At 53.7% G+C, this 18484-nt stretch overlaps 1 protein-coding gene across 2 annotated transcripts in view; it reads left to right on the forward strand.

The window, feature by feature from the left end:
• The window catches only part of UXS1 (UDP-glucuronate decarboxylase 1), a 79799-nt gene extending 62910 nt beyond the window's left edge, over window positions 1–16889 (forward strand). For both annotated transcript variants that reach the window (XM_036873257.1, XM_036873255.1), the window contains exons 9-15: window positions 1028–1149; window positions 7231–7350; window positions 7789–7832; window positions 11293–11353; window positions 13388–13445; window positions 15044–15147; window positions 16058–16889. In XM_036873257.1, coding sequence (XP_036729152.1) covers window positions 1028–1149; window positions 7231–7350; window positions 7789–7832; window positions 11293–11353; window positions 13388–13445; window positions 15044–15147; window positions 16058–16189 — 641 coding nt within the window. In that variant the 3' untranslated portion in view covers window positions 16190–16889. The remainder of the gene's footprint in view (window positions 1–1027; window positions 1150–7230; window positions 7351–7788; window positions 7833–11292; window positions 11354–13387; window positions 13446–15043; window positions 15148–16057) is intronic.
• The last annotated feature ends 1595 nt before the right edge of the window (window positions 16890–18484 follow it).

Below are 18484 nucleotides of genomic sequence, written 5' to 3' on the forward strand. Positions count from 1 at the left end.
TGGTGGCGCAGTGGTTAGGAATCCGCCTGCCAGTGCAGGGGACGTCGGTTCGAGCCCTGGTCCGGGAAGATCCCACATGCCATGGAGCAACTAAGCCCGTGCGCAACAACTACTGAGCCTGCGCTCTAGAGCCCGTGAGCCACAACTGCTGAGCTCACGTGCCACAACTACTGAAGCCCACGTGCCTAGAGTCCGTGCTCTGCAACAAGAGAAGCCACCACAATGAGAAGCCCGTGCACCGCAACGAAGAGTAACCCCCGCTTGCCGCAACCAGAGAAAGCCCGTACGCAGCAACGAAGACCCAACGCAGCCAAAAATAAAGAAAAAAAAAAGTCAAGATAATATTTTTAAAAATAATAATTTGTGACTAGGTTTCTTTAAATAGTCCACTCCTCTGGTACATCTTAAAGTGTGATTGATTTACACACCAAAAAAACAGGCGTTGGGAAGTACACAGTGCGTGCTGGGGAAAGAGCTCTTTGCATTGCATGCTTGTGCTTAGAGGACCAGGGCCGACCAGGTCCTCAGGTGTGTCACTGAGGCTGTCAGGTAGTTCTGGTGACAGCACAGGTGAAAGCCATTGTGTTCCAGACAGAGGCTCTTAAAATATTTTCAGTAAGTCCATGCTTTATAAAATTCTATATTTTATAAATGTGAAATTGGACCCTATGTCTTTTCACATAGATGTTTAATTTAGTCTGTATAGTAATCTAGAAGTTAAGAACAGTTTACGGGAGGGGGGAGACTTAAAATTGAGAGACTTTGCTCTTTGAATTAATTTTTTTCCTGTAAAAACTGTCATCACTGATACGAGCGGTCAGAATAGCGCATCCCTCTGGACTAGTTAGAGGTGGACCGAGGGGCGCTGAAGGTGCTCCTCTGGTAGGTGTCTCTCCAGGTGAGATGTTCACCTTGGTCTTTCCTAAGCTCCCTTTTGCACTGTCAGTATCCATTGTTCGTAACGTCTATGAACGGGAACAAAGGGAGACTCTGAAAGCACTTCTTTATTGTTTCCCCACCCCCGCAGACCCTGAAGTCCACCCTCAAACCGAGGATTACTGGGGCCACGTGAATCCCATAGGACCCCGAGCCTGCTACGACGAAGGCAAGCGCGTCGCCGAGACTATGTGCTATGCCTACATGAAGCAGGTATCCAGTGCGGCTCTGGGGCTGGCGGTGTAGACACGGCTTTGTAGACCAGGACTGTGCTGGAATAAAGCGCCGTGACTGACCCTGCCTGGGGGTGGGTGTTTCCCCAGTTTCCCACTGTCATAAATCAGTGGTGCCATCAGCAGCTTTCCCCATGTGTCTCCTTTTTTGAAAAATGATTTCCAGGCATGAAGCCTTAGGTTTGGAACACCCTCGAGTGACTGGGGTCAGCCTTATTCCTCATCACCCACCAGCAGTTAATGAGAGCCTCTGTTTTCCCAAAGCCTCCCAATCGGTGGAATTTTTTTTTTTTTTTTTTTTACTTCTCTTTTTACCTTTCTTTCTGTTTTCTAATGGGTATAATTCATTCTGGCTTTAATATAGGTCTCTTCAGGGATGGTTATTTATACTTACTCTGATTCCCTGCTTCCTTAATCATGGCCGTGCTGGGGCTTGCCTGTGGATCTTTCCAAGTTCCAGATTTGCTCACCTCCACGCTGGAGCAGGTAGAGCCTACAGCCGAGAGGCGGGGGTCTGGGTTCCCACCTGGATCCCCACTGTCTACTCCGGAGACGTGACCCATTGGTCACAGGGCCCTGTCCTGCCTGCCTGAGGGCTGTGCAGGGGCCGATCAGACGTCCAGGTGGGGCCCAGCCAGGCCATCCATTGTGCTTGACCAGCTCTGGGACCCTCACAGACATGCCCTTGGAGGGACGTGTAGGTGAATAACCGTGGACGGGGGTGGTTCCAGGACAGGCTGCTGACAGAGGCGTGGTGGCCACACTCTGGGACTCAGAGACGAGCAAGTGTCCATCCTGGAGCAGCCTTCTCAGGCCGAGGGTTCCTCCTGCCGGCCCGCTCAGAGGTCAGCTGGCCACGGGCTTTGTGTGATGGGGGACCCTGCCTGGGTACCCGGTGCTGAGAGCTCACGGCTGGGCTGGGGGCACTGAGCGCCTTGTTTGTTTTTTGGAGGGCAGGTGGCAGAGACTTTTTTCTCTTATATTTTTAATGAAATACCAATATTGACGACCCACAAAATAATCTTGTGCTGAGGTAGGTATTGTTATTTAGGTTTTTCTGCCTTATTTCTTGGCCAGGAGCAGAACTGATTGTTTTCTAAGCCACTTTGGGCAGTTGGCTTGTAGTATCCATTTATTTTCATCAGTTTTAGAAAAGACAAACTATATCATTTTGGAGCCCAGAATATCTTGACCCAAAAGTTTAATAAGATGGTCTCCCAGGTACACAGAACAACCTCTGTGTATGTTGGTGCCTAAGAAAACTAACTCGAGTGTGTGAGGGGACATAAATCAATAGGGTTCTCGGCTGTTTCGCTTTCAGTCTGTGGGTGTATTTCATAGTGAGTTTTTGTGTAGGTAAAGCTGGTGGGCAAGTAGGACATTTTCATTGAACTTTTAGTTCTTGTTAAATGATGAGTAGTGTAACTTAATAATGTAAGTATTCATGTTACCTTAAGGTATGAGCTCATGATAACTATGGTGTTTAGTAACAGCGTAGCCAACATTTACTGAGCACTGACTGGATGCCAGGACCCGGGGTGTGGGTTCCACTGCACACGTGCTGACCCGGGATCTGTAAGCGCCGTCCAGCTCGTGAGCGCAGGATCACGGCTCCCTCCACACCCGGGGACTGTCAGCGTTTGCATTTCTGCTCGCACAGGTGGTGCTCCCCGTAAGGTATCCTCTAGGAGCCCCGTGTGCGGCCAGCCGGCGGTGGCTGGCGGGAGGGTGTCGCCCGCTGCAGAACGCCTCTGCTGCAGGGGCCCCAGCAGATGATGTCACCTGTGTGCAGAAGTCACCTGGTGGTTAGGGTGACAGTGGGCTTCTCACTGAGGACGGTGCACAGACTGCTCCCCGTCACGGTGTCAGGGCCGAGGGTTGCTTTCGGACACAGGCTCAGCACCTTTTGTGAAGCTCGGGTCTAGGCCAGCAGCACCGTGTGACCTGTGGGTTCTGCTCAGCACACCTGCCCCAGGACTCCCGTCTGCCCAGGGGAGCAGTGCCGTCCGGGCATCTGGAAATGCACCGTGGAAGGCCTGCCCCTGTGGCCTTGGAGGCAGGTGTGGGTCCCGCTCTCCCCACAGTCCCTCCCCCACTCCTGCTGGCTGGCCCTTAGGTCCAGGAGTGGCCGTGCCTCTGGCCCTGTGGCTGGCGGAGTCCTCTCTGGTTCCGGTGGCTGCAAGGCCAACAGGCTGATGCAGGACAGCAGGGCTGGGCGCCTGGGCCTGGGTGGAGGTCCCTGTGGTCTCGCCCGCTTCCGAGTGGCCTTGAAGAAGGCCCAGCGTGAGCTTCACACCTCGCATGCCTTGTTATTCATGTTGCACGTACTGTGTCCCCTTCTAGGGGGAGCTGTGGGCCCAAGACTGTGACCACAGCTGGGGCTAAGCCGTGCCCCTGCACTCGCTGTCCCTCGTTTGTCCGAGTTGTGCTGAGGGGGGGAACCGTGGGCATCTTCTCTCTCTGTCCACAGGGCCAGACACCACACAGCTGAGGGGTGTTGGGATTCTCGTACTGCAGGTTGCTTTGCCAGGATAGGAAATAAGAAAACACAGATAAGCAAGAAGGAAAAAATACTACCACCCGCGGTCCCATTCAGAGATAAACGGAAGGGAAAAATAGGGCAATTCTTTCACTTGGGATTTTATATTAGCTGCGGCAGGGGGTGAGTCAGAGCCCCTCCTGCCACACTGGGCTGGCCCCTGTGGGCACAGCCCAGTCTGGGGCAGATCAGACCATCTTTGGAGTTCAAACAGCAGAGCGACTGATTTTCAGTATTCCAGCTCTCCTGCTTCAAAACTTTGGGTGTTAGTTTTTGCTATCTGGAGGCAAATGAAAAAATAACGGCCAGTAAAATGATGAACCATGTGGAATAGAATGCCTTTGGCCTATTTTTAGTTAATTATTTTAATAATTAAAAATTTTTTTAATACATAAAGGCATGTCCCCTCTTAAGTATAAATCATCATTTTATTGAAAAGACCACATATGGTATGTGGATGTATCTTTCTCTGACTAAATTTAATATATAAGGATTGAGAATATAAACAAGATAAATCCAGGGATGAATACACATTTTATAAAAGATTTTAAAGGATTCTCTTCTGGGTTTGTTGTAGTGAATTAAATATCCTAAAATGTATTCAAAGTAGAATTTGATTTCCCAGAAAAATCTATCGCAGGTACATTTCAGGGCACGTTTCTTACATAAAGAGGGGCTCCCTTGAGTCTTCCTCCAGGGGATGGGTTGAGCTGCCAGTTGGGATCAAAGGGCATCGCATCTTTCAAGAACACTTTGAACTTGTCAGAGAAGTTACATTGGGCTCGTCCGTGCCCTTGGACGTGCTGGTTTCATAAACGTGCGGACTTATCCAGAAGGCTGCGGTCAGCGCTTGTGTGCTTTGGAGCTCGTGGCCCCGCCTGCGTCTGACCCTCAGGGGTCTAAGCCCGACCCACGGGGCTGGGTCTGCGAAACAGGCCGCCATTCCTAAAACCACAGACCGCAGAGCAGAAAGAAAGGAAACTTAGAAACCCTCTCGTCCAGGGCCTTGAGGGTATGGTTTTGTTTTATTTTCTGGCATCAGAATACTTAAAATTAAATGCCTGGTATGCGTATTATACTTTAGTTAACAAAAGTGTTCAGCAGCCAGCTAAAAGACGTCAAATGTCCAGTGAGCGGGGTTCACCCCAAGGGGCTAATTAAGCCCATGGCCTGGAACCCCCAGTGCAGGCCTGTTTCTGGTGCCCACTCCCCGCTGGCCGTGGCCTGGGCCTAGTGACCGCTCTGGCCTGAATGTTAAGGGTCTGGCGGGACCGTTGAGGGCAATTGCCAGGCAGGCATCCCGCTGTCCCCAAACCTGTGTGGCCTCCCTCTGCCACCACCCAGCGTGAACGGGAACTCTTCTGCACCTTCGGGCATCTTGCTCAGCAGCTGAGCTCTGCCTTCTGTAATGGCCACGGTCTCGTCCCCAGGCGGGGAGCGGACCCCACGAAGCTATGTTTATGAGAGGCGGGGGGGAATCGTGTGGTTCAGCCTTCGGGGCTGAACCCCCCGTGACCCCCTTACTTTAGGGATGGCATGTCCTTCTCCTGGGGGCCTGCCGTCTCTGGGGGCTCCCCGCTCTCTGTGTGCCCTGCTCCCTGCAGGCGAACGTGTCCTGGCCGCCTCCCTCAGGGCAGACCTGGCACAGCGGAGAGGGTGTGAACGAGCGTGAGAGCCGGGGCTCCTAGGAAGCCCGTGTCAGCCGCACCTGATAGTCGGGAGGAGCTGCCTGTCCCCTGAGGTCCTGGACCCAGGTGGACAGGTCACAAGAGGCAGGTCCCTCTGCGCTGCAGCTCATGTGTGCAGAGCCCAGCGCTCCTGGGGGTGGGGGGCGGGGAGCAAAGCACAGCCCCCCAGGCGCCCTCCCGGCACGCGGCCTGACCGCTGTGAATGTGCTGAGCTTTTCCTCTCTCCTTGGAATAAAGCCACCTTCACTCACTTCGGATTTTGTCGTCTTAACAAGTGACTGCAGGTGGATACTTGGGAGCTGTTTTCTAGTGAGAGCAGCGTCTCTGCTTCTCCCTACGCCACCCCCCGTGTTTGACATGCTCCCTGGTCAGTTCAGAGGAGAACAGGGTTGGTTTATTCCTGGACCTGGAATTACAGCTCACATCGTAGTCCTAGGAGTCTGAATGCCCATGGGAAGGCTTGACGGTGTATTGCTGGGGCTTAGCAGAGATGTGGCAGCTCCGGTTTCTGGAAGCTACCTGGGCTGGGTCCACGCCTGCCAGCCACTGCACGTCGGCACACGTGGAGACCTGGATGAGACCACTGTGGGCGGAGGTGGCTGGCGGCTCCAGCCACTGGGAGGCCTGGTGGGGCCCTAGGGATGCCGCAGCCCATGGCCATTCACTCGCCGTACTGCTGGTGGAGAAATTCTGTGCTAACTCAGCCCCATCAGCTGCGGGTCCCTCAGGTCCCAGCCTGTACCGGCTCTGATACGTGAGGTCAGGAAAGGACTGTGCCGACCAGCAGGACCCCGGCAGCAGCTAAGCTGTCATCGCTGGGCCTGTGCTGAGGCTGACTTGTACACGAGCCCCGCCCTCTCCCGCTTTCCCGGCGAGGAGAGACAGACAGCGCGGCCTGGCCACTGAGCCCTGGGGCTCAAGCCCACCCCACCAGCCCTCTGACACCCGGAAATGCACATCTGTTGTCTGATGGGTGATGGATTGCTGTAAGAGTCCGCTGAGTCAGAGTGTGATAGAAACATTTAACTTTTTATCACTGACAAAGTAGTCTGTGAAATTGATAATTAAACGAGATAGTTCGCAGAAGGCTTTTGGGGTTTAAAAAACTATACTTTCCTTGATTACATGTTTGAAAATATGCTTTCCCCAATTACAAAAGTAAGAGATGTTTATCGTAATAAAAATAGAAACATTAAAAGTACAAGCGGGAAAGTCTGTGAAGGTCTGGAACACCCGTTTTTGTAAACAATGTACGTTGGCATCTTCCCAGGCTGTTTAGCTATATATAGCCTGTATCAGGTGCCAGATTGTCTTTGGTTTTTCACTGAACGGATGAGTTTTCCAGCAGAACAGATTGGGGATGTAGTAGGTACAGTGTAGCCCTTTCGGAACGCTCACCTGCCCCTCCTTTCCCAGGACAAAGTGCTCTCTTGTTTTTCTTCAAATCAGCTATTAAACATTCACGAACATTTAAATCTCTGTTGAGTGATAAAGTTATACAGAATATTACGTGAAAGAGATGATGAAAGAGATGCATGGCCTGGTCCTAGTTAAGAAAGCAGATATTTATTTACTGGGGAAGAAACGTATACCCCTCATTTGCCCCTTGCACTGCTTGAACTGTCTCTCAGGTTCCTGCAGCGCGTTTCATGCCGGGGCCTCAGGGTGGTGGGAACCGGGGCTCACGTGGGTTTGGTGTAACCTGCAGCCTCGAGATTTGATCACAGGGAACACAGCATCTCACCTGGACGGAAAAGCGCCTGTGTCTGGGAGGAAGAGCAGAGGTATCTGGGGGGCGCCGGGGCCGCAGGGCTCACCCTCTTCTGTGTTGCAGGAAGGCGTGGAGGTGCGCGTGGCCAGGATCTTCAACACCTTCGGACCCCGAATGCACATGAACGACGGCCGGGTGGTCAGCAACTTCATCCTGCAGGCGCTGCAGGGGGAGCCGCTCACGGTGGGTGGCGGGCGGGCGCGGGGGGAGTGCGTCCGATCGGGTGTGTGTGGGGGGGTGCCTGCCCTGAAGTCAGGAGTCCCCGCTGCCCTTGGAGGGAGGGAGGGAGGGGGCGGTGCGTGGAGGGAACACACGGGAGCCGTGACCCTGGACGGGGCTCAGGTCACCCTGCTCCCTGAGCTGCAGACACCCTGGTGCCTCGGGCTCAGGGCCTGCCTGCAAAGGCCTCTCCCGCCGTGCTCTTGGCCCATGACTGTGCCCAGGGGCGTCTCTGTCCACAGGGTGCCTCAGGGTGCCCCTGGGTGAGGCCCCGGGCCTGGTGGAGGGCCTGGCACGGCCGGACCCTGGGGTTGTCAGGGCTGAGGTCAGGCTACGCCCCTGGTGGTTGAAGGCTCCCGTGTAGTCCGCGGTTCCGGGACCCTCAGTGTGGTCTCCCCCCAGGTGTACGGATCCGGGTCGCAGACAAGGGCCTTCCAGTACGTCAGGTAAGACCCCCAGGCGGGCGAGGACCGTCCAGTCGCGTCTGGGTCACTTGCTCGTTGTGCTGTGTTCATTCCGGTGAAGCAGCTGGGTTGACGTTAGTTCTGCCCTTCCTGTGGACGGTCCCCCCCACCCCCCGCTCCCGGTTCTCTGCCAATAGAGGTCGGATGTGCTGGTCTCCTGCTGCCACCTAGTGTCTTGTCGGCCAACCTGCCGGCCCCGAGGGTCACCCAGGGCCTCCAGTTCAGGCCAGTGAGGTGATGGCCTCAGGCATCCAGCACACCTGCAGATGCCGAAATCAGACCCTTTAGACGTGCCTTCTGGGGTGGACGAGGTCGTCATCATTAAGAAGGTCAAGAGGCCTAATGTTGATAAATTTTGTGCCCAAACTAAATGCAGATAAAAATATTTTAAGAACTTTGTTGAACAGTCTCACACGGTCATATTTACTGTTTTCTTGGTAGTGCTCCTCAATCTAGTTTTTTGTCGGCCAGTTCGGTTGGTGGCAAGTTTTAAAGTGCGGTTTGGATTCTGAGAGAAGAGTTATTATATGAGCAGTTAACATCTACCGAAATATTTTCCCACGTGGCACAGTGATGGTGAATTCTGCACAGGTTTGCGGTGTCCTCAGTCATTGGAAAATCTAGCTGTATGTTTTGGGACCGTATACTTGCACTTTTCAGTACAAATACCCTGGACTGCCTGTCCATCAGAAAATGCTGTCCCTGGTGCCTGCGGCCACCCCAGGGATGCTGTCAGGCGAAGTGGTGGCAGGTCTTGGGCTCCCACCCCACCTCGGCCCGAGCAACCACACGATTTTTGCCTGGTTTAAAAGAAAAAAAAAAAAAAACACACAACCACTGTAGATTTTTTTTTTTCCCTGCAAGTGTTTGTGAATTTTCACATTTAGTCCAAAAGAAAGCTGAGCAAGTGTCTTATAATGAACAGTGGTTTTTCTCTCCCCATCAGTTAGTATCTTGCCCAGCAGGGCAAAAGCCTGGGACCATCACGTCACTGGCCCACTTTGTTGCCCAAATAGTCTAAGAAGGGATTCAGCCAGGAGCTAGCTGGCCTGTTCTCATGTCAGAGCACTTAACCCGGGAGCCGTGCGCTGCAAGGAAGTGATGGCGGCCCGTGTCTGTGTGGGGACCGTGCTCCTGGGATCCTGCGCTCGGGTACCGTCTTCTCATCGTGACACGTGTCCAGCCCGCCTGCCCTCCCCCGGCCCCCGTCTGCGCACTTCCTCGAGGTGGGGGGGTCTTGACGTCTCAGTCACGTTGAATCTCCTCCAACAGCCTCGTCAAGGCCCCCAGACTCCTCCAGCCGTACCACCTCGTGGAGTATTCCAGAGACTGTGCAGTGAAAGGGGCATCAGTTACAACCCGTTCTTACTATTTCAAAGGCATCAGATACAAAATTCATTTACAGCAGCCTCTCAGGTGCTTGTTTTTTGCTGGTGATTGAAATCTTTTAAGCATCGGGTGATGCACGGGCTGCACTCCATCCCCGACAGGACGTGCCTCGCTGGCCGGCCTGTGTGGGCCACGCGCCCCGTCACCGACCCAGACGCCAGGGTGCACCCTGGAAGGGACCTCAGTGGTGTCACTAAAAGTGGTGTTGGGGGCCCTTCGGGCAAACCCTTTCTTCGTGAGGCCGTGCCGTCTGCTGGTCTCACATCTTGAGTTAGTGGGCTCTGACGTGCTGAGGTTCCCTGACTTCACCAGACTCGGGGAAGGAGCTTTCCTGGCTTTCGCTCTCCATTGTTCAAGGCTTGGCTGAGAGAGTTAACTTACCAACGCTGGGCTGTTTTAAAGAAGCTATTTTGTAGAAACTGAGGCTCTTTTACTTCACAGTTAAAAATGCACAACGTTTGGATCAGTAGTTACTGAACTAAATTACCCATTTCCAAAATCCACGGTTGCCCTGCGGCAGCGTTGCACCGTTTCTGGGTGACCGTTGCGGTGTCTGGGTGGCGTGTGCGCTGACATCCTGGCATGACTGTGCTGGGTGCTCTCATGGCCAGGTTACGTCCTCACCCCATCACGGAGGCATGCTGTGTTGTCTTAAAAAGTCACTTTGTCAAAATGACACTTTTAAAGAGCTTCAGGTTAAATGGATGTGATCTGTGCACTTTGGGCCTTAAAAGTTGCCAGTTTTTTGCATAAAAGATGCATGCCCCTCCCCCCAGGATGATTACATAAGTGTCCGTCACCTTCCAGCTTAATATGGCCCCCCCCCCCATTAAAAATGTTTGTGGATGCTACCGAATGGCACATTTTAACGTCTTTTCCAAATATGCAGAGATGTGTGCTGTCAGAGGACGCGTTGGGATGTGGTCGTTAACGGCCATAGTGATGAAGGGACTTTTTGCCAGTTTCTAGAAGCGAGGAATCATCTAAAGTCAGCGGTTCTTTGCATCTGTGCTTGATCCGTGAGAGCAGAACGGACTTTAGGCGTGTTCCTGCAAAATGCCCATTGGCTGTAAGCAAAAACCCAGAAAATCATTTGTTTGCTAAATTACCCCCTCCCCCAAATTGTTTTTCAGTGAAAAGGAAAGCAAAACCTGAGGTTTCCTTTTGGAAGTTTAGCACAGTAACCTGCTCCTTGCTGGTTACGGCGGAGGAGGGGAGAGCGTTCCAGGCGGCCGCGTTTGCATCCCCGGAGCAGCGCCCTCACAGCCTCGTGAGGCACAGCTGGTGAAAGTGACCTAGTAAAGTGCTCGTGTAGCAGCGAGGTGTCATGTTTACGAAGTCACTTGTTTTTGACAGAACCACCCTTTAACGTTTCTGAAAATAAGAACCAAACCTTGGTAAGCGGAAGTTCGCCTCTTGACCGTCACGCTCACGGCCCGCTCGCTCGCCATCCGTCTGCAACACCCAGACGCCCCCGCCCGTCCCATCCGGGTGCTGGGGTTCCTGGGGGGAGGTGAGGGGCCAGAGGTCCAGGGAGCTGGTTTCAACACTCGGGGTTGTCTGGCTTTTTCTGTGAGTGGCCAGTATGAGACTTACATACTGGAGTTCTTTCATTGCAGGAGACCTTATTTTTTAAAAAACCATCTGCTTTTCCATATGGGCCGACTACCTGGGTTCCCGTTAAACATGGACTTTCCTCAGAAACTTGCATAAACGCCATCTTTTTTGGGGTGTGTGCCTACCTTACTTTCATTTTTTAATTGCTGAAGGGTTTCAGAAATACACAAAGCAGGGAGCTCAGCCCCATCCCTGAGCTCGCGTCCTGCTCAGCCGCGTGCCGACGCCCGCCCGCGGAAGGCGGATCCCAGACGCCACGCCATCCCATCCGCGAACACTTGAGCGTCCTCTGTGCCCTCTTACGCGCAGGGTTTCGTTCTGACGTCCAGTCTCCCACGGGGGTTTCGGTTTCCTTCCGGGAGGTGGGCGGCTCGTGCCCGGTGCTCGGCGCCTGCGGGCCCCGGCGGGCAGCTGAGCGGCCGCGCCTCTCTTCCAGCGACCTGGTGAACGGCCTCGTGGCGCTCATGAGCAGCAACGTCAGCAGCCCCGTCAACCTGGTGAGTCCCTCCCCCGCCCACTCCCTCCCCGGCAGGCCGGATCCCGCTTCGCTCGCTCCGTCAGCACGCTCAGGGCACGTGCCTGTCTGCTGCTTGCCCAGTACTCGAGGAAGATACACGGAATAGAACAAAACGGGAGTCCACAGAGAAGTAAGATCTGGGATAAACTAACCCCGCCCCGTCCACCGGAAGGGCCAGGTCAAGAAATTCGTGAAGCCTTTGGTGGTTGTAGGTGACGTTCTGTGTGTCCTTTGTCCATCACTGAGTGTGCAGTTGGTCTCGATCAGGCTTGCTTTCCGGGGCTGTAGAAGATGGAGTGGCTAGGAGAGTTTCCCTCACTGTCATGTCTGTGAGCGCCCAGACCCCCTTCGTGCCGCTTCCTCCCTCACTTCCTGCAGCCCAGACGCTCCCGGGAGGGATGGGGAGCTGGTTCCGCCTGATCTCCGATCCAGCCTCGCTCACTCTTAGTGCTGGAGGATGTGTTTCTCTGCAGAGCAGTTTGTCCTGTCCTTGGCCGGTTCTCACTGGCAGAACGTTTTTCCTTCTGTTTAGAGGTAAAAACTTCGTCCTCTGTGTGCCTGCCCACGGGCCTGCCTTCTCCGTGGGGACCCCCCAGAGCTGGTCTATGCCGCTGTGATGTGACGGCTTCCCCAGGACTTCCCCAGTCTCCTCTCCAGCTCTTCCAGGGATCAGGTTGGGCTAGAGCCCTCTGACCCTTTTGGTCACTGTCTCCTGAATGGTTTCATTCCATCCCGTTTAAAATGTGAGGTGTCCAGTGTAGACTGCCCGTCATTCTAGACGGTCCGCTTCTGCCGATGGCAGCTGACCCGAGCCCCCGTACCCCCCCCTCCCCGCATTGGGGAGCCCCGCCCCTCTCACCACCTCGGCCCCCTCCCCTCCCTGGGAGGGGCTAAGCTCACAGGTGTGGACGTGCCTGCTCATTTCTTGAAAGCACTTCACTGGCAAACCGTTCCATGTACTTTTCTTCATGACCAGCAGTCTGAAGCACGCTCTGGAACGTTCATTTCTCCTGGGTTGGGCGGGAGTTTCTACCAACGGCGAAGGACGGGCCCTGGAGAGGTCCACTCCCTGTGGGACCTTTGACCAATTCATGGGTACCGGCGGCCGCAAGCACCCAGCCAGCGCTGTTGTCATGCATTTTCGAAGAAACAGGCAGTTAAATAGCATAAGCCGTGTCTCGTGATCCTCACTTCATCTTGAGCCTTCACCGCCCTTACCCTGTGTTTTCACTTCTCGCCCTTCCAAGTGTGCGTCTTAACCAGTGGTCGCCCCAAGCAGCCACTCCCCGCGTTAGTGCCGCGTCCTTCTTGCCCCTCGGCACAGAGCCGTGCTGGAGTGTCCGACTCCTGTAGAAACCTGTCTTGTTTAGGGGCGTGTCTGCCGGTAGCCCCGGGGTGCTCATAATTAGGCCTAAGGTCCCTTCCTGCCTCTTTTACCTTTGGTCTCAGACGAAACCAGGAGATTGGGGATGAAGAGTGTTGGGACGTACAGTTGCCAGACTTCACGGTGCTCTCTCCCGACGGGACGAGCAGGCTCGGGGAGGGGCTGGGCCGCGGCTGCTGGAAGGTAGGGCGGCAGGAAGAGGCGGAGGGGCGTTCAGAGGCCCCCAAAGTAAGCCCGCCGTAGAGCCACATCCTGGGTCTCGCACCGGCTGCCCGGGGCCCCCCCTGCGAGCGCGCTTCGCGTCCGTTGGGACTCCTGGCCAGGCTCACGCGTCTTCATTACCGAGGGGGCAAGCAGGGCGCCCCCAGTGGGAAGCAAGAGTGTCCTGGGAGAGCTAAGCTCGCAGAACCAGGCTTTCCTGCAGAGCGACACCGAGCCAACAGTACCTTTGCGTCTGGAAACCGTCCCGTACCTGGGCCAGGGGACGCAGCGCCCTGATGCGCCGCTACACGGGCGGGCGTCTGCTGACCCTGCCCAGCCCCCGGCGTCGGGGACGGCGTGCGCGTGGGGCGGGAGGGCGTGCCGTCGCCGTTGCGTTTACACCTCTAACCAGAGACCTTTCTTCCTTAGGGGAACCCGGAAGAACATACGATCCTGGAATTCGCTCAGCTAATTAAAAACCTCGTTGGTAAGTAGGACAGAGGCCTTCCTGCGTGTGAGCGGCCGCGCTTACCCTGTCGGTTAATAACGCCTCGCCTGGACGGTGGGTAATGAATACACGCTAATTGAATTGGATGAGAAGCAGAACTTGCTCAGGAGCGCCTCACCGCTTTGTAATTCTAAACGATGGAAAGATGAAGGGGTGCGGGGAGGGGGCCAGCTTTGTGCGCCCTTGTGACAGAAGGCCTGTGTGGAGCAGAAATGGTACGTCTGTCCTCTGTGCTCAAGACGTGATTGTGGTCGGCAGTTCTGCCCAGGTGACCACTGTCTGGTTCCAGACGCCAGCTGGGCCGCGCACAGGATTTCAGGGAGCAGGAGAGCGACACCGGGGCTTGTGTGATTCTGGTGGAATCTGGTGGCGAGCTTCAGGTTCCACGTGCAGTTCTGGCCAGCCTGGCTGCGGGGTGTTGCAGGCGGTGTGGACACTGGGCCTGGCCCCCGAGAGGGCGTGCTCTTAAGCTACGAGAAGTCTGTGCGTTTTCAGCCAGCCGTGGGCTGCCGGTGTCTACGGGCTGTGCCCTTGGTCACAGGGTCAGGTTCCTGGGGCTCGGGTTGGGGGTTGTCTGCTTCCCAGGGCTGATCAAGAAATCAGAGTCCAGACGCAACCAGATTGGAGTGGGGTTGGCTAGACCAGGCGAGCGTGATGTGGGCCCGTCTAGACCCTACGCTTAGCAGGCTGGATTCGCTGCAGTTGTCCTTCCTGGCACTGGACAGTCGGACAGGACAGGGGATGGTCCTCCTGAGATGAAAACCACAGCATCTTCACCACCGTCAGGCACTTGTTAGAAATGCGGAGTCACACACCCTGCTCGGGTCTCCCGGATCAGAATCTGCGTTTTGCCAGACTCCTCAGGTGGTCGTGCTCACGTTGAAGTTGAGAAGCTTGTCTGAAGCCTGGGTGGATGGCTGTGTAACACATGGACCCAGACCACTGGCTTCAGACAGCAGCTGTTTTATTCGCTCCAGATTCTGTGACCAGGCCTGGCCAGTGGTCACTGGGCTGGCTTCGTTCTGTTGGTCCTAGGAAGCTGGACCGGCCGGGCTTCTGTCCTTCTGCTTGAGGTCTGCCCGGCAGGGTGGCTGGACATCTTTTGTTGGCTCAGGGTGGCTCTGGCAGGGCGTAGGTGGCAGGCCCTCGGAAGGTGTCAGCCTGGGCTGGCCGATGGTCACTCCCCGGCACTCTGCCCGTTAGACGGGCTGAAGGGAGCCTGGCTGCAGGTGAGGGGCTCCCGCAGGGTGTGAACGCCTGGGGGTGGCTCATCGGGGCGCCAGGGTCACAGCCCCCCTGGCGGCAGCGGGCACGCGGCTGTGTTGCTGAGGGGGGTGGTGTGCGCGGGGCCTGCCCCCTCCTTCCCCTCGGGGTGGCTCAGGCCGGTGTCCTGCCCTCGGCAAGTGCCGTGCGGCCAGCGGCACAGTCCCCTGGTGGGGGCCCGAGGTGACTTGGGACGCAGTACTCCATCTGCACCTGTGTACCTGGCTGGCGGGCCTTTGGTGTGTGTGGTGAGTCGCGTCCCAGTGGTTCCTGATTCTCTTCTGACCTTTTTTTTTTTTTCTTCAATACTACAGGCAGTGGGAGTGAAATTCAGTTTCTGTCCGAAGCCCAGGATGACCCCCAGAAAAGGAAACCAGACATCAAGAAAGCGAAGCTGATGCTGGGGTGGGAGCCCGTGGTAAGTGGGGGGGGGCCCACTGCCCTGTGGAGGAGGCCTCCCCCCCCGCGCCGTGTCTGTTCCTTGGGGGTGCTGCTGTGTGGGGCGGCCTGGGGGCTTGGGGGTCGGGGTGGCCCCAGCAGTGTCTTCTCCAGGCCCACACGGGGCTTGTAGCCTGTGTCCCTCGTCCTCTGTTACGGGGAATGGCTTGGCCCCAGGTAGCCCTGCTTGGCCTCCGTCCACTCAGCCAGGGTGTCATGGACGTGCAGGGCCGGCCACGATGCCCGCGACGTGGGCGAGCTCATCCACCCCGGTTCCCGTGCAGGCGGAGCCGGGTGGGAGTGTGAGGGGCTGGAGGGGGGAGACCGCGGGCCTCCCCACCTTTCTGTTACGCTTGGAGTCCCTCAGCCTGGTGGGTGTGGCCTCGCGGGGCCGGGGATGCCTGTCCCCCCGGCTGACGGTCCCCCGGGGCTGGGCGTGGCTGCTGCATTCCTCTCCTTCAGGTCTCAGTTGAGAGGTCATGTCCGCAGAGAGGACATGGCGGCTGATTCGGTTTCTGTTTCCTGTTTGCTGCAGGGCAGCTCTAAACTATGAGGCTTCCCACGTCATGGGTCCCTTGTAGGTCCCCGGGGGTGAAAGTACAGAGAGTAAGTAAGTGTCACCCAGAGAATCAGGCATGTGGATTGGATACGGATGCTTCCAAGCCTCTTCCTCCGCAGAGACTTCTGAGAGAAGGGCGCATGTGGGCATTATTCTAAGGGTGCCTTTTGTGACTCATTCAAACTGGAACAGACTCCCAACCTGCAGGAGGAAGTGTGGGTCTCTGGGGCTGCAGCTCGTTCAAGTGCAGTCTGTCAGGGTGCACAGCACAGGCGCAGACAGCCTCGGGGGACCCGGCCGCGCCCCTCATTCTTGCTCTCTCTTTAAATAGGTCCCGCTGGAGGAAGGGTTAAACAAAGCAATTCACTACTTCCGGAAAGAACTCGAGTACCAGGCGAATAATCAGTACATCCCCAAACCAAAGCCCGCAAGAATAAAAAAAGGACGGACGCGCCATAACTGAAAACCTTGCCTTTTGGGACGGGAGATGCCCTGTTTCACACTTGACGAGATGTGTTTTTCTTTTTTTTAAAAGAAAGACTTAAACAGGTATCATGAAGAACAAACTGGAATTCATTCTGAAGCTTGCTTTAAGAAATGGATGTGCCTAAAAACTCCCCTAAAAAAACTGCAGATTTTGCCTTGCACTTTTTAAATCTGTCTTTTTATGTAAAATAGCATTGATGCATCTCTGCGTATTTTCAAATTTTTTACCTTGCCGTGAGAGCCTATGTCGTGACTGTCATCGACAGTTTTATTTACTGGTTTCTTTGTGAAGCTGAAAAGGAACATTAAATGGGGTGATTAAATGCTGATTTATTTATAAAGTGGGTACTTATAAATGAGACGTTATACTATGCACACAGAGGAGAAAAAGCAGACCAGCAGTATTGTCAGGTAGGTGGGTGGCGTACCGCATTAATTCTCGGGCAGATAAAAAAATTCTGTTTGAGAGCTTTATGTTTCTTCTAATTCAGAATTTTTCCAACGTCTAGTTTTTAGTTGCAGACTTGACTTTGAAATGTTTCTGTTGGTTATCACAATCCAGGATATTTGAAATCAATCACTACTGTGTTGTGCTGCATACGGTGGGGGTGGGGAGTTAACATATTCTTGGTTAACAGTGGTTAAATATGCTATTTTAATAAAATATTGAAACTCACTCTCAGTTTTAAAGGTTGGCTTTCTGCTTTGCATGGTGCATCATCAGATGGCTAAGAAAAATATTGGAGAATTTAATTTTAAAGAAAATTCTGTAACTATCCAGGTTGGTATAATATGTAACTTGATGAGTGGACAGTGGAAACATTTCTGTGCTGCTGGGGCTGAATCTGTGCAAACGGTGTTCACTGCAGTGTGGAGAGATTTTCAGGTCTCACCCAGGGTTAGAATCATTGTGTGTCCTTCCCTGGAAGCATGGAGCAGATGGAGAAAAGGAAATGTCATTAGTGGCCTGTGGAGTAGAAACTGAGAGCTTTCATTTTCACTAAGAAGAATTCTTCCAAGGTTTAGTGGTAGGGCTTACTGGTAGGGTTTTTAAATTCCTTTTATAACAAATGGAAGAACACATAGGAAGTTAGTTAAAGCTACACATTTTCGAGTCAGTTGGCTCCACGTGGTAGTGACAAATGCTGCAAGGACACCAAGGGGATAAAAGCATCAAGCAGGGGCACTGCGCTCGTCTCCATACTAACCAGGGTAAACTAGGCTTGCCTGTCTGTCCTTCTAAATCTCCTAAGGATATCTGTTTTTTTAATTGGGCATGCTTTTCCAATCAATCAGAATCTCTGGGGTCAGACCAAGGAAGCTGTGGTTTTGTTTTATTTGTTGCGCTAAGGTCCCCAAAAGATTCTGGAACTGAAGGTTGATGCTAGAGTGGACATGGTGTGAGAAGGAGAGGACTCAGGATGCCTTCTTATATTTACTTGTCATTATTTGGGCCTGAACTAAGTGACACCATTTACTGAGGGGGGTGAACGGAAACTTGTTTGGGAGCCACTAACAAACAGTGACGGCCAGGCACTGAGGAAAGAGTGTAGGCATGGAGGGAGTTTGGTGGAACTCAGCTGTGCAGTGCAGGTAGGGAGAGCCCCAAAGCCCCAGGCTCCAGAATTCTCTTACCTCGTTACTTGCTATATCTAGAATATAGGAATATCTAGAATTCCTTTGTGAGATTCATTCCTTTGACTTTCTTCCCCACAGTCTTCATCAAATATACTCATGGAACAAGGAAGAGAGGGGGGAGCTGAAAAAAATATTCCTAGGAAAAGGGCTGACAGTTTGCTGAATTTGGCAAAGCAACATAAAGGTTCAGATTCAAAATGCTGAGTGAACCCCAAATGAGATAAAACCAAAGAAATCCACACCAAGATGTCATAGTCAAACTCAAAACTAAAGCCATAAGAAAAGAATCTCAAAAGTAGCCAGAGGGAAATGACACATCACCTCCAGGTTCAAAACAATCAGAATGGCAGCAAGTTCCTCAGAAACCAGGGCCCCAGAAGTACGTGGCCACATTTTTCATGGGCTGAAAGAACTCTCAGTCCAGAATTCTATATCCCATGAAAATATCCTTCAGAAATGGAGGGGAAATCAAGACAGACATTCTCACATGAAGTAAAACTGAAAAGTTTTCACCAGCAGACCTACCTTAGAAGTATGACTAAAGTAAAATTCTCTAAACAAAAAGGAAACAATAAAATATGGAAACTTGGGACATCAGGAAGGAAAGAAACAAGGAAAGAGCAAAAATATGGGT

This window comes from Balaenoptera musculus, chromosome 13 (assembly GCF_009873245.2).
Source record: "Balaenoptera musculus isolate JJ_BM4_2016_0621 chromosome 13, mBalMus1.pri.v3, whole genome shotgun sequence".
Taxonomy (NCBI): domain Eukaryota; kingdom Metazoa; phylum Chordata; class Mammalia; order Artiodactyla; family Balaenopteridae; genus Balaenoptera; species Balaenoptera musculus.